The sequence below is a fragment of the Ciconia boyciana genome, chromosome 2 (assembly GCF_034638445.1).
Source record: "Ciconia boyciana chromosome 2, ASM3463844v1, whole genome shotgun sequence".
Classification (NCBI taxonomy): domain Eukaryota; kingdom Metazoa; phylum Chordata; class Aves; order Ciconiiformes; family Ciconiidae; genus Ciconia; species Ciconia boyciana.
Genome location: NC_132935.1, coordinates 21,066,413 through 21,082,273, shown reverse-complemented (window position 1 = coordinate 21,082,273; position 15,861 = coordinate 21,066,413). Strand labels below are relative to the sequence as shown.

At 36.4% G+C, this 15,861-nt stretch overlaps 1 protein-coding gene across 13 annotated transcripts in view; it reads left to right on the top strand.

Moving 5' to 3' along the window:
* OXR1 (oxidation resistance 1) overlaps window positions 1–11,530 on the top strand; it is a 355,322-nt gene extending 343,792 nt beyond the window's left edge. For 4 of the 13 annotated variants that reach the window (XM_072852038.1, XM_072852039.1, XM_072852040.1 and 1 more), the window contains 5 exons: window positions 981–1,106; window positions 1,837–1,989; window positions 7,779–7,874; window positions 8,500–8,573; window positions 9,342–11,529. In XM_072852038.1, coding sequence (XP_072708139.1) covers window positions 981–1,106; window positions 1,837–1,989; window positions 7,779–7,874; window positions 8,500–8,573; window positions 9,342–9,477 — 585 coding nt within the window. In that variant the 3' untranslated portion in view covers window positions 9,478–11,529. Of the gene's footprint in view, window positions 1–980; window positions 1,107–1,836; window positions 1,990–7,778; window positions 7,875–8,499; window positions 8,574–9,341 lie in introns of all 13 variants that reach the window. The other 9 variants (XM_072852044.1, XM_072852041.1, XM_072852043.1 and 6 more) reach the window with 5 other exon arrangements.
* Window positions 11,531–15,861: the final 4,331 nt, after the last annotated feature.

Sequence of the window (15,861 nt, the reverse complement as noted above, 5' to 3'; positions counted from 1 at the left end):
CACTTTGTCCTACTCCTCTGTCAGATTTTGCTATCCTCACAGCAAGTTTTAACTATCCTTGCAGCAAGATTTATAGAGGGAAACTTGTTTGGGTCTCAGCTAGTCTAGTTCTCAACACATGGCACTTTAGCTTGAAAGTGTCAATGAATGTGGACTGGGGTAAGAAGCTGTCGTAAACTATGATATCTCATGAGGAATTTTGTGGCCTTCTGCCACCTCCACTAAATGGTGATCTACAACTCAGTAGCGTGGATGTATGGAGCAGTTATTTTAAACTACTACAGGATCTTTGTGCATAGTGCTTCTTTGCCAGACCCCAAAGCTCACTATGCAGCATAAATATTACTGCTGCTTTTCCCTCCCCACCCTCTCAATTCTTTCTTCTTTGACTCCTGTAAGTACTCCAGCAACTCAGCTTATGGAACAGCAATATTCCTAGGGCTCCGTTCAGATGCTTTACTCAAAATACTTGACAACAGTCTTTCCACATGCCTACTAGATACCTGAAAACTTTCACAAGTACTCTAAAAGAGTATTGATTCATAAACTACTGAGAAATGTCCATGTTGAAGTTTCAATTCCTTTTCTGTCTGGGTTTCTTAATTGCATTTAATGTAAATGCTATGTTAGTATTAAAATGCAAGCACTTTGTAAGCTGACCTCTGAAACGCATTTGAAGTCCTTCAGCTGTGTATGAGAACTTTTTTGTGGGTTTTTTTTTGTTGTTTTTTCTTTTTAGCATAAAACCATAGATTTCTTCTGAGTAGGTGTCTGTGTAATTTATTGTTAGTATATAGTTGAGTACCAGCTTGCTGTTGGAAGCAGTGGAAATCTTGGTCAGATCAAATCTAACGGACTTCTTAACTTTTGAAGGAGTTGCATAACTATAAAGCGGTAACTGCATGATCTTAAACCTGCAGAGTTTATCTTCCCTGCTAATAGAATTGTGAATACTTATTTTCTTCTTGTTCTTTTTGTAGATAACAACAAGAGAAGATATCAGTTCTAAACAGGCAACAAATATCAAAACAGACCTGGAGTCTGAAGCATTCCGGCCAAATCTTAGCGACCCCAGTGAATTACTACAGCCAGAACAAATTGAAAAGGTATTAACTTATATATGTAATTTTTCAGTATTGTACCTTAATGTATCACAAATGCTTTGACCATAGTGTAAAACACACCAGGAGGAAGACCTTGTGTGATATTAAATGCATAAGCACAACTCAATTCATAGATAAAATGTTACTTTTTTTCTTATCATAACTTTCAATATACCATGACCACACTAGTCTGTGTCTTTGCCCTTTATTTCATTCTTCCTTGAAAACAGCTTGGCTTTCACTGCAGTTCTTGCTGTCCAGTTCAGAGTCATCTCATTAAATGTGTTTATTGAAGGTTTGGATCAACGCTGATTGCATTCAAAGGCACAGGAACAGGAGGAGAGCAAGCATCCTTTACCCTTCAGCTTGTTACCTGTTGACTTGAGTGATCTAGTTCGCAGTACTGAGATGTAGTATTGTTATGCAAGAATAAGTATATGGTTTTACTGTCTTTAGATAAACCTTTTAGAGACCTCACCAAACACATGTTCAATTGGTAAATCATTCTTCTCCTGCAGGTCACCAATAGAGGTAGGAAAAGAAACCTGCTTGAGAGACCAGGGATCAAAAATATATATGAGAAACTTTAGAGTTGGTCTGAAGTTTTAAACTGGCTTTTAAGGCCACTTTAGTAGTGCAGAAGAACATAATTAGCTTTCATTTATATGTAATATATTCTTAAAAGTAGTAAAAAATGTATTTAATAAGAGAATTGTCATTATCTTGTTAACAGCTCACAAAGTCTCTTCCACCACGGACCATTGGATATCCATGGACTCTTGTCTACAGTACTGCAAAGCATGGCATGAGCTTGAAGACTTTGTATCGAACTATGCTGGGATTAGATACGCCTGTGCTGTTGGTTATCAAGGATAGTGATGGACAGGTAGGAAAATGTTTGTGTGGAGGTAGGAGACCCATCAAGAAAAATATTTGAGGAGTCTAAAGGAATAGCTGATGCATCAGTCCATTGTGGAAGATAAAATTGTGTGCATCAAGCTGGTTTTCTTCTTGATAGTTATGTAGAGGCTTTTAAAAACTTGTTCCACTGTCAAGCCATCCTCTGACATACTGCATTTCTAGGAAATACTTTAATGATACAAGTTCGCTGTCACAATGCATGAGTCTCATAATAACCAATTACTGAATTTACTTTTAATATTCATTTTTTTAATGCACTTAAAGCACGAGAAATATAGCCTCTAAAACTTTTTGATGCCGGAAGATCTTGTTGAGTTGGAATGTCATTGCCAGCTGCGGCCAATGCTTCTTGGTACACTCTGTGGCTGCAGCCAACATCTTTCTTCCATTCAAGGGCTGTGGGATCTTTGCTGCATAATGAATTTTTGTTCCTTGAGTCTGTAGTTGTGCTCTATTCTCCTTTGACTGCGGTGTGGATTCCAGAAAGTGGATCACATCTCACCATTTGAATAGCAAACATCTTCTCTTGAGTATTCTAATAACAAGTGAATGTTACAGGTAGCATGAGACTTTTTGATTCTTTCTTTCTGAAACTTCTGTGCTCTCTCGTGGAAGCAAGTTACTGCTGTCATGAAGAATTGACAGAACCCCTGCAAAATCTGTGGCATTTACTTCACTTATCTGTCCCACTTTGGTAAGCACTGTTTATTTTCAGGAAGCATGGGCTCATATCATTCAGGGGGTCTGAAAACTGTAAATGAAAGGTATGTTTTCTAATTCAAGTCACAACTTGTTTTTTCCTTCTGTTTCCTGCCTCAGGGATCCCTTAAAAAGAAAAATCCCTTCTAAATCTTTGCTAGTAGAGCACTCTTTCCCAGAAGTTCTTTAAAAGGGAACTTTTCTTCACTTACTCTTTAGTCTTGAAGATAAAAACTGTTCAATAGACTTGAGATGTCTCAACACACCCATCAGCCTCTTAAACATACTTTGGTAACTTTCCTTCTCCAATTCCCTTATTAGCTTCTCAAGATTAATTTGTAAGATATCTACTTCCTAGTACCTGATTATCTGGCTCGGAAAGAAAATGTCCCTTTTTCTGACAGGGCTGTCTTGCCACCAGCATGTAGTGGTGTTCTGTTGCTGGAAGTATTTAGATGACCTTCCATATATGAATATCTCAACTTGAATGTTCAGAAAGTATCATGGTTGCCCAACCAAAATAGGGAATTCATAGTCATGTCATAATTATTTTGTGAAGAAAACAGTGACAAATCTCAACTTACAGGCTCATGCCCAGGAACATGTATGAAAGCATTCCTTGGACTTTTGGGACAAGTAGCCACCTGAACTTACATCTTTCACAGTGCACGCCAGATCTTACCTAGGTTCCGCACAAGAGTGAGTGGAATCCATGTCTATTCAGTGTGCAACATATGCTACAGAAGGAAAAGTTCAGACAAGTTTTACATGCTGAGTCCTTCACCAATGTAGTGAGAGTGGTGTTTTCAGTAGTTCTGCCTCTGAAGCTATTAATGAGAAATGTCTTTGCATTTGACAGCTGAAAATTAATTTTACACTATCTTTGAAATCAAAACCCATGGAAATACACTGTAGAGTCTTTCTCCTCTTGATGCAAGGATCTACAATCGTGAAAAATAAGACAATGGTAGCCTACTGTGCCCTTTGGTAATTAATCAGGGTCATCCATTTTTTTAAAGCAGCTATTTATTTTTTTTGAAAGCAGTTAATTTATCTTTAATATCTCGTACCTTCCTGGCAGATAGTCCTATAAAACTGCTTTCCATGACTGAAAAAGAATCTGAGTACTTTTTTATAGGAAAGTGTATCCAGAAATAGTTCACAAGCAATAGGCTAAGATAAATACTATTTAGGTCCTTCCAGAATGTGTTTTAAGAGAGACCAGGTGTTTTCATATTTTATGCTCCGAGATCACTGCCTGTTTTCTAAGTTATCTAGTTCAGAGAAGATCCCAAATGAGATTCAGCCTTTCTGAAGAATGACAGAATTATGACCAGATAGTTTCTTGCCTCTTGCTGAGCATACCTTCTCACTCCTTTTTGGCATTCCTTGTTCTGCACACTTTGTAGTTTCTGTGTTTATGAAAGGTACCGGTTTTCTTATCTTTGGTTGAGGTACTTTTCCTTCAAACTAGAATTAATTTATTTGCTGGACTACTTCCTCTGAGACCCTGTTCTTTGTTGTCCATGTTTATGAAGACAGCCTTTATCTGATGTTGACATTAGGTTGAGTAAGCAGCAAGTGTACCTTGTAACTTTTCATAATATGGTTCGTTAAAGGCTGCTAAACCTCACCCTATTGCTCTTTTTTTTTTTCCCAAAATCTTCTCCAATCTTGATTTCTTTTTAAAATCAATTAACAATTTTACTTAAAGGGCCGTCAAAAAAAGCAGCCAAAACACTCAGCTTTCACAAACTAAAGCTTTATTTGTGTAAAAGCTGAACATTGTCTAGTTGAAGGTTGGAATCTGAACCCACCTAAATTGCCTGCTGTAGTCAATTCTAGGAGATCCTCTAATAAAGGTGCCCAAGAAATCTATAGATATCTACATTACAGTTGTTATGGACTGGCTGTCTATCTACTGGTATGTGCTTCTGTTAGTGAAGACACCAAGCTCTGGTGTCTACTCTGACAGCCATATAAAAAGAAATTAACACCCAGTTCCTGAACATGAGTCACTAAACAAGTGGTGTTCCGGAAGTGGAATTAATGCAATTAACCATCCAAAAGACTGTCTAGTTTTACAGTAAGTCATTCTTCAGATTGTAGTATATATACTAGAAAAGGGTGAGACCTGGAGCCTAGAACTTGGGAGTTTTAGGTACCCACTCTCAACAACTAGCTACAACAATCCGATCTCATGCAGAAACCCTATAGACATCACTTCTCAAACGATTAAAATAACTATTGGGAAGCAAACTGGTCTGCTGTAAAGCCTGATTCTTTTAATGTTGCTTATAGCAAAAACGTGATCTTTCAAGACCCAGATTTGTTGATGGAAGCATATAGAACATGTACATAGAGAGGTTATGGAATGCTGATTCATGGAGCTACTGAAAGCTTGACTGGACAAGACTGAGTCAACCCAATATAGCTTCAGAATTAGTCCCCCTTTGAGTAGGGAACTGTATGAGAAACCATCTGAGGTTCTTTATAACCTAAGTTATTCCATAATTAAAAATAAAATACTGCTGTATCTGTATATTAATCAAGCTTCAGAGTCTCTTAAGTAAAACATGTAAGGTTTTCCATACAGTTAGGATGTACTAGCTTCGTGTTTTACTGGTATACAGGTAACAGCCCTGAGGTGATCTGAGTCAAACAGTGAAATAAGTGTTGTGTGACAAGCTCGTATCTGTGTAGAGGCTGAACTGACGTAGTTTAGGATTGGCACAACTCTGTATGTTGCTCTAACAGAAGGTTAATTCCTCTCAAGGAATGTCAATTGTTAATGAAATCTTGTATTTACTTCATTTTTTACTTGTATTTACTTACTAGATGTAATGTCAGCCCTGAGGGTATTGATCTGAACTAAGACATGTCTTAGCTACCCGAAGGTAGCTACTGGAGCTGCTCTTCAAAGAATAACTTGAGCCCTTAAAAGAACTTAGGATCCAGAGACTCAGATAGTTTGAAGCTACATATAATTTAAGAAATAATTGGAAGGGTTCAATGGCTTCACACTGCTGTGGAGTTGCTGGGAAATATTCATGTAGTTATTTAAATGTGGAATTTTCTTTATTTCAGCAGCCCATTTTGTTCTGTTCATGAATCACTTTCTTAATTTTAATTCATTATGGATTTTTATCCTAAAAGATGCTCTATTTAAGTTCAGTTACCTGCGTACAGTAAGCACAGTTGAAGGTCATAAAATGTTTGACAGAGAAAAGTTACACCCACGTTTCTGAAGTCTAGCCTACTGCCCCAGACACTTGCAATCACAAGAAGGAAAAATGTCTCACCAATTCTGCGTTTTAGAGATTACATGTGCAAAGGTAACAAATAAAAAGGAGAAAAAGAAACAAAAAAAATTGAGTACTGGTTTCTGCAGAACTCCAGCAATAGACAGAATAGACTACGGCAGTTATGCATTCTTTCTGACTCCTTCATCTTTAATTTTTAACCTTAACAGTTACAGTTAATGGAACAGGTAGTAAAGATGAGGTAAAAATGAAATACTGTCTTGAAGTTCAAATTCTATTGTTGCAGAAAATATGCGTGAAGTCAGGGTTGGAGGTAATTGTTTTGTGACACCGAAGTAACCAAATACAACCCTAAAAAATGTTATGTTGCTAAACAATGATGCTCATTATCAGGATGTTTGAAGAAAATTATCCCTGTTATTCTTTAGAGGACTAGCATTTTTTTTTTCCTCGTAACTAGTCAGTGGAAGATTGTGTATTGAGGGCAGGAGGGTGTTTTGTTTCGTAACGAGCACATCTTTTCTTTACATGACACTTCTTTCAGGCTTGCTCTCTTCTATTTCAATTAGAAGTTTCTGAACAAGAAACTTTCCAGACCACATAAAAGTCCTGAAAAATAAGGAATTTTCTAACAGTGGTTGTTCTGAACTGATAACTCAAAATTGAGCTGGGGCAATCTTTATTAGATGCTTGACAGCTGTATATAATCCTTGAGTTTCTGATCTTAAGTTCACGCTCACCTAGTTTTGTGTTTGTTAACAGCTACTATAGAGCTCAACGTTGAAAGGAATGCTTGGAAAACCTACCTACAGCCAAGGAGTTTCTTAGGATGGGCAGAAGAAAAATAGTTTCTAGTTTATATCCTGAACATAATCCAAGTCAGGACACTAGCTTTAATGTCTCACTGTCATCAGTCCCATGCTTCTCAAACTCACTGTTTAATGTGAACAAAACCACAGAAACTTCATTTTGGTTTTCTTCTTTCTCATACAGACAAATGAGTGCATGCTAGTGGAGTGCTTTGGTACTTACATCTACTTTGCTCTTGCAGATGTTGAAGCAAGCTTCCTAGTAGCAACAGAAATACTGATTTTGGGAGGGTTGTATTTCATTGTGGTATAGTTGATTTTTTTTTTGTATAATTATGCAGGGTTGGGTTTTTTTTTCTAGTTCCTAAGAAACTGATACTACTTTAATCAGGTTTAAAAATCCAATAATCAGTCCTTAGACCTTTTTAACTACTGTTGTGATGTTCTTATTACTGAATATTATAAATACTTTTACTACCCAGCAAAGGCTTAAACAGAGACAGTTAAAATCTGTCTCTGTTGTAAGACAGGGTAAGCAGTGCTTACCTGTTATTTGGATTGGAATGAATAAATTACATGAAAAATAACTCGGTTACAGGTAGGAACTTGCTGAAAATAGCCTAGTTGAAGTGGAAGAGGAGGTACATATGAAGGAGCAGAACCTCTTAAGCTGAAATTTTAAAAATATGTACATTTTTTCTCAGGAAATTTTCAGTTTCGTTTTTGTGCCTTTGATTTTTATCTATGTTCACTTTTTATTGAGAAAGAGTCCTCTTACCTTCTTTTTATTGTACCACAAAGCACCATACCATATCTCAATCAATGCACTTGGAACCATGATACCATGCAAGGCTTATCTTGTAGTGAATTCCAAATCTGGCAACATTTACAACCTGATTTGTTTATCAGTTACTATAATTAGAGATTCTCAGATGCTGTGTAGTTTTTCTTAAGTATTTTCTCTTGCATATTTTTGCTTACAGGTTTTTGGTGCACTTGCATCTGAACCATTTAAAGTGAGTGATGGCTTTTATGGGACTGGAGAGACCTTTATGTTTACTTTTTCTCCAGATTTTGAGGTAAGTAGTAATAACTTTGTATGCTTTTGCTCTTCTCCCCCATATGCATTACATTAAGATACTTACTGAATAAATCTAACAGTAAATAATCTGAAACATTCCAGGAGTTGGCCCAAAAAATGTAATTGTACTAGTTTTTCCACAGAATCTGTAAGTGGACAGTAAATTGGTAGTGTTTGCCTAGTGAAAAACATATTCAACCTGACTCTTTTGTTGTACTGAAGACTTTTCTGCTATTCTAAATTCTGCCAGATATCTGTCTGAAAATTCATAAACTACATCCTTTTAAAGGGCATATCATCTAACCTAAGCATATTTTCTTGCTATTTTTCATTGTGTGGAAGTTTCAGTGCTTCAAGACCACCTATTTTGGAATGGTCTTATTTTAAATAGTATAAAATGTAAGAGAGTTGTTGTCTCCATGTATCTTTTCCCTAGATTTTCTGTGTAAAGTTTACATTAAATTTTATTTAAGAGGCCATTAAATTGGGCTAGAGGCCATTAAATTGGCCTCTAGCCACCCAGAGTCTGTATTTACTGGTGTTTGGTTTCCCTTCCACCCAAACAAAAAGTTCAGATATTTTAACTGACTAGTCTGTTCTGGTTTGTGGTTTTTTTTAATTAGATTTTCAAATGGACGGGAGACAACATGTTCTTCATTAAAGGAGACATGGACTCCCTTGCTTTCGGTGGAGGAGGGTAAGTTATAATTCCTTTTTTGTCATTAGAGTCTATTAAAAGTATGTAAGTCTGCACGCCCTTGAAAAGAAAATTTGGAATTGACTTCAGTTTGATAGCTCTGGACTCAACAGTTACCACCCAAGAAAGATGTAGTATGTCAGATGTTTAGCTTCCTATGTTCAGGAAACTTAAACAGGAGGTTTGTCTTCAGCATAGTGTGGCATGTTTCAGCCCTGCAAGGTTATGATGCCTTGCATGCTGCTCGTGTGTGTGTGTCTTGGCATATTCAGAATGGACACAAGATAGTATGATTCTGAAGGTATGTAAATGTGAGAATTATGTGCAACGAGAAGAGGCTTGAACTGAAACTGTACCATCCCAGGACATGCCAGTGGCTTCAGAAATTTTATGTTGTTTCACCCCTTTTTTCCCCCATGCAAGTGTGTAAGCTCCTGGGATGTTTCCTTTATTTGTTATCAGTGTTCTCCTCACGTATAAGAGTACTGTTATGCAGGTTTTTTTAATACAAATGGAAGGGGCTGAACACTGAGGAATTCTGGTTAGCTTTTTATTTTAGAATATCTGAAAGAGGGATATTCCCAAATTAATAATAAATAGTAAAAAAAAGTCTTTGCAGCTTCAAATTTATCAACAGCTATGAGGTACTTGTGTTGAAAAAGAATTCTATAATTCCTCCTCATTTCAGAATTCTGAATGAAAAATACGTTCATAAGTTTAATGCTTACTCCCTCAGTCTTTTGCTTTAATATATTGTCTGTCTTGCAGAGGGGAGTTTGCTCTTTGGCTCGATGGTGATCTCTACCATGGAAGAAGTCATTCATGTAAAACATTTGGGAATCATACACTTTCTAAGCGAGAAGACTTCATTATCCAAGACATAGAAATTTGGGCTTTTGAATGAGTATTTAACTATTTCTACAGGGTATTGTCCCAAACCTGACAAGAATCAGTGCAGCTCAAAAATCCCTAGGAGCAATATAATGCACCATTTTACCTTTTTGATTTTTTTTGTAAGTTTTCAGCGTGGCCATCTAGTTGTTATTTTGAAATAGCAGACTTTTTTCATACTCTCACATCTGTAATATACTGTCCTACTTTTTCTAAGCTGTAGACACTTTTACAAAATATAGACCATGTGAACTAAAAATTAACATTAGTTACTTTGAGCCTTGCAGCCTACAAAATTTTCTTATCCTTATTACAGTTGCCTCCCAGGTTTCCCACACACACCTTTCTGCAATCCTGCTAGGGGGCTGCTTCATTGAATATAGGTTGTTATTTTTGTATTCAGATTGTGTCTATGAATGAAGCTGCCCTCTGTGAACCTATATAAGAAAGCTGCGTGTGGGTATTTGGCATCAGTACTGCGGAGATTGGTCCGGACCAATGATGGGTTAATTCATATGGTGCCACAAATGGAAGAGAAACCTAACATTCCTTCTTAACATATACCAGAACGCATATGGTGAATTTAGAAGATACCCAAAGTCAACAGTGCCACTTGTCTTATTTATTGTTTATGTTTAGAAAAAAGTCAGTTAATACGTGTTCTAGCTGCATGCCGATTGTATTAAGGAGTGTTTTGCCCATGCTGTTAATGATCTGCAGGTTTGGGACAAATACTGACAATATTGAGCTACGTGGCAAGGACTTATAAAATAGCAAGGGAATGTAAGAAGATGATAGTTCCACAAAATTAAAAGGCTAAAGCAAGCAAAACTCAGTGAACCATTGGTAGCTATAGTAGGGCATTAAAAGTACAGAAACAGATGCATCTTTCTTCAACATAAAGTGTCAGATATATACTGTTATACTGTTGTAGCCGTGTAGCACATCAACTCCAAGAATATAGCTTATTCCTGTCCAAAGAAAAAAAAATAGTTGTGATGTTTTTTGAGTGGGTCTATGTTGTAAATTTACAGTTAGCACCAGCTCTGATTAAAATGAGATAATGTACTATAGGTAGACAATATTGTAATTCAGTAGACTTGTGGAATATGCAAACTTACTGTCATGTGACCTCAAAAAAAAAAAAAGACAGGCTAGAATACAGTTCCAGTAGCTCTTGTCCACTTTTGTAAGAAAACTGATAAGCCATTGTGGCAATAACAGCTCAACAAAACTGTTTGTTTCAAAGCTTTTATTCTATGTTCTGCAAAACCAAAACAAAACAAAAAAAAAATTGCTGTTAAGTGTGACAGTGACTGACTTTGTGCTGAAATTTCAGCTATTTCGGATGAACATTGTATATTATCTTGTAAATTAATGTTTAAAGTAGTTTTGTTATTATAGAAAAGTGTTGATTGACGGGTTGCTTATAGCACTTTAAATTATTCTAGAAATGGAATAAAAGCCAAATGGGTTGGCTTAAGTAGATGTAGTTGTATATTATTTCAAAATATTTACATCTCGGGAAAGTTTTAAAAACTTATTTGAAGACAGCTTACTGCTATGGTAATGAGAAAGGGCAGATGTTTCATCTATAATATGCTAATGCTCAATATGAATAGAAATACAGGGCTTTGTTTCCTGTCTCTATGTATAGCTCTTTATCCTTATTAGAACTTAGTGCAATGTGTAGACTAAATGTTTACAAAATAAGGAACTGTAAATAAATTTAAATGGCTTTTCTCCCCTTTGGTCTTCCACAGCAGTATTATTGTCTTTGTGGGGTTAAGACTCATTATTACAACAACAAAAAAAAAATCCTGTAGTGGATTTTAAGTACTATAAGGTCACAGTGATGTATAGCAAATAAATCTAAATATATGTAAAAATAAACTTGAGTTGGAGTTTATTTAGAAGCTGGAGTTTACTTAGAAGCACAAATGCAGATTATTGCTGTTGTTTTAATAACTTTACTGAATATGTAGGATGCATTTGCTTATCCTTTTTGGGATTTTTGGTTTTTGAAAGCCCAGTGGGAAGTGGTGAGAGTGAAATATGCTGTCTTCAGCTGTTTTCAAGAGGGGGAAAAAAAGAAAAAAAAAAAAAGTCTCATATTATCCTTGCTGACAAAACCCATTAATTCAAGTGCTTAATCTCTATCTTAAGCTCATATTGCAAATAAAGCCTATTTTAGATTTTAAATGCTACTGTGAAGAATTTCATAAAGAATTATACTTTGAAGAATTATATAAAAGCACAGAAAATCTTCAATAGCTGAATATCTCTGAGTACTGGACCAGTCTTGGAAAAGCACGTGGGGGAAAAAAAAAGTGGAAATCAAGAACAGTATAGTAAGCAGTACAGTAGTAATCACACTTGTATAAATAGTAAATTAGTTAAGGAACAGAAAGACATTCAAGTTTATAAATGACTGTGGTAACACTTAGTGATGTGACTAGCTGGGTAAAGGATCTACAGAGAGTAATGAATATCTATTAATGAAAGACCATGAATTTTGTTAACCAAAGGTGTAGTTAACTTCTGTATGACACATGTAAAAGACTCTATAGATGAGATAGATCAAAGGCACTGTCTTTGATGTATCTCCTGCCTTCAATTCAATATGAATTTTCTGCAGTATAATTCCTTTCCATCTTTCTTGGCACTGTTTGCTTCTATGATTGTAAAGAGTTGAGGTTTGACATATGCTGAAGGCTTTATGAGCTACATTTTGAAAGAGTTCGGTGCCAGAAGACTCTGTCTCAGCATACAGTGCTCAGATGTATTCATTGACTAACTTGATGTTTTGCTCAGATACCTGGGTTTCTTACTACATCATCTTTCATCTCAAATCCTATTTATGTTAATTACTGCTTTTGTGTAATCTGCAAAAGGACGTGATTTCTCACATATGGGTTGTGCTTCCATCCTCTTGCTCACCTACATATACTACATTAGATTTATTTTTTTTGTATGGGAGTTGGCATGTCTGCATAAAATCCAGTCTTTGAAGAGAAGTAAAAATTTTTTTTTTTCCTCAATCAGTTTCAAATTAAAAAACTAATAATCTTGATTTGGATACTCCCCAGTATTCCTCATTCAGGACTTGAATCTTAAATCTCACTTTTATGTTCTTCCTTTGTAAATGAACACGTGTCATCAGGGTGTTTTACTATTGTCACAGCAATAGGGAGCTCAATTAAGGGAACAAACCTCTGCTCTTTCTCCCCTTAAGGGTATGTGCTACTGCAGCATGAAATAGAGCTACACTGTGGTACTGGAGCAGAGAGAGTCCAGCTGAGTGAGTGGTGTACACTTAGTGTAGTGTGTACAAACCAAAGCGGTCCTGCTGGCTGTCCCACTGCAGTATCACCAGTGTCAGGTCTGTTTAAGCTCTGCTTTCTGCTGTCTTGCTTATCTGACAAGCTTTGTAATACTTGTTGAGTTTCTGTTGTAATAGTTATGCTGCTAGTAGTACACACACTGTTGAAAACTAAACTACTTTCAATGTGTGCTGTGGTGGCAGGAACGACTTTAGTTGAGATGTTGGTGAGGTGCAATGTATACATAGCAGTTGAAGTATCTGTGGCAACAGGGCTTGTCAGTATTTGTTCTGTGATCAATGATGATTGAACATCTCACCACAAATGTTATACTTTCCACTACAGCTAATTTTATTTCAGTAGCCTTCCCTTGTTTTAAAAATGAGCTGTAATACTGAACCCTGGCTGTACAGAAACATTTTAAAGAAGGAATTACTGCCGTGGAGTATTCCAGCAGGTGGGATACACATCCAGTGAACCATCCACTCGCTTCAAGCCACTGCAGCAACTGTTGTACAACTTGAAAAAATACAAAGGTGTGAAAGTCAAATTTATTTCTTCTGATACAAATTCTATGCTGTCACTTAAGCCTGAAAGGTTGATTCAGAATATGGAAAATGTACCTTACAGTTCCTACAGAAGAAGAGACAAGTTTTTAAATACCAAGGAAGGACCTTTGCTTTCCTAGCAAACTACACAACACTTGCAAGAACAACACAAGCCTCAGACAAGAAAATGAGGAAGATGTTATTTATCAGAAGGAAATTTGTTTCAAATAAAACATTTGAGGGGTGAATACAGTATTTAAGAGAATAATGTGCTAAGCTACCATGAGAGTAACTAAGAGGTGCTCACTCTTTATCTGAAAGGTTAAGGATTTTATTTTTGAAGCAAGTCAGAAATAGGAAAGCAAAGTCTTAAATAAAATCTACAAAGTCTGCTGTAATCAAGCAGTTTCTGACCTTTATCATCTTACTACTTAGAATTTAGGTAGAATATTTCTATTCAGCAGAGGTCACTCTATTTTCACAGGAATGTAACAGTTACAATATAGTAGGAGAGTTAGACTGGATAATTTATGGATTACTTTTGTTTAGTTGTTTTTTAAGGAATTCAGATTTATTTTCTCCACCTACTTTGCATGGATAAACTTGTCACACATCTTTATGTAAAAAAAAGTTATAAAACATTTAACCTACATGAAACACTTCCATATATCATAAATTATATCAATATTTAATGTCTTGCACAAACTGCAGATAATTTTCATACTTCACAAGGCTTTGCATGGTACTGCCTACTCAAAGGTAAATGATGGAGGGCAGTATGAGGCAAATCAATAGTCATATCATGTGAGTGGTTTTCATAGCCAGTTGGAAATATTTTGATTGGAAAAATGGAAAAAGTTTTGGGGTTTTTTTGTTGTTGTTGCATAAAGTTTTTAATGTTGCATTGGGATGACTATGAATGGGAGGCTTAAGAAATTATCTGCAGTGAGCTATAGATTTATGATGTATAGTAGTGATTACATTGTTACACAGCTGATCTAAGGATTTAAAGGCAAGGAGAGATTTGAAGAGGGCTTGTGAGCTTGAAGACTAATCTTTTTCCCCTCAAATGTCAATTGATCTAATGCTACCTTTCTCAACCTATAATCTTGTTTTTATTCTATATGGTAAGTACAAATGCACATATATCTATCTGGGTGTTCCAATATGCAAGAAGACATCAGCTAAATGAAATATTGAGATTCAAGAAGTAGAGTGCCACTGGTCCATTCTGTTGCTGAATGTGTTTGAATAAGTTACAGAAGTTCAATTCTCTGTGCTATGTTCCATAAAGGAGAAAATGGGAAAGTTCCCCATTGCCTCTGTCACTGAATTACCATTCAGCTGAGAAGTTTGCCCTGGAGCTTAGGTCTGTCCTTGCCTCTCTTGCCCCCAGTATTAGTATACACATTATATGAAACTGTTAAAGCATAGTCTTGTCCACGGTGACTTCTGGTGGGCATGCAGGAGCCTGCAGAAAAGTCAAATGTCAATCATCTGTTGCTTGCAAGTGTTTAAATGGATGAAACTTTTATGAATCTCAGCATTAACTTAGGTGCAGATATGCCTAAATTTCAGATATTAAGACTGAGTCAGGAGCAATTGTTGCCTCCAAAGTAAATACTTAACTTGCCCTAATGAACCTGGAGGAAGATGGCTGCATTTGAGAATGCCAGCAGTTTATTCAGTCCAAGTTAGGTGTCTGCCTCCCTGCATCGTATCGGGTGAGAGCAGTAAAACGCCAGAGCTAAATCTGTTTGTGATCCAGTCAGCCCAGCCTTTCTTGTCAGTAGGCATGCAACAAGGCAGAGATGGCTCTTGTGAATGAAAATTGTTGGCAATAATTGCTGCCTTCCATTTGTGTAAGGATTTCTTCATTAGAAGCAGTGCTCAGCAAGTAGAAGATAAAGTAGAAGAGGCACTCAAACTTCCATGTTCCTATGGAACAGGGAGCAAGAAGTGGAAAAACTTAATTTACTCTTTAGTTTCTACAGGCTAGTTTGTTGGCTCAAGACTGAAGCCAGGAAGGGTTTTTTGATTCCAGATGTTGTAATTCCTAATTGTATTCCAGATATTTCCCTGAAGGTGAAGTAGTAGATGGCATAGACTTCATATCAAAGCACAAGCTCTTATTACATGCTGTAAACATGCCTAATATTGAAATGCACCTCTGGGTGGTATACTATGGTTTGAGTGTTTCAGTACAAAAATATATCAATCCTGCTGTCTCAGGTCAGTGAATGATAGTAGATGTATATGATTCCTCATACAATGGTGAGGTGCTCTTGGGCTTTAAGTCACATATGAACATAACACTGACAAAAATATCTGTGGTGAACTGTATCTCTGCTGTGTTGTCCTGTGGTAGGATGAGTGTTCTCGTGAGCAGAAATATGTAATTCACTTAACACTTAGGTGCCTTTAGTGTGTATTCTTTGTACAGGTATTTTGTATAAGAACTGTTTCATTTCCGTGCGCTCTGGAATCTTGCTCTGGTGCTTTGGACAGATAAACCTTCACAGGGAA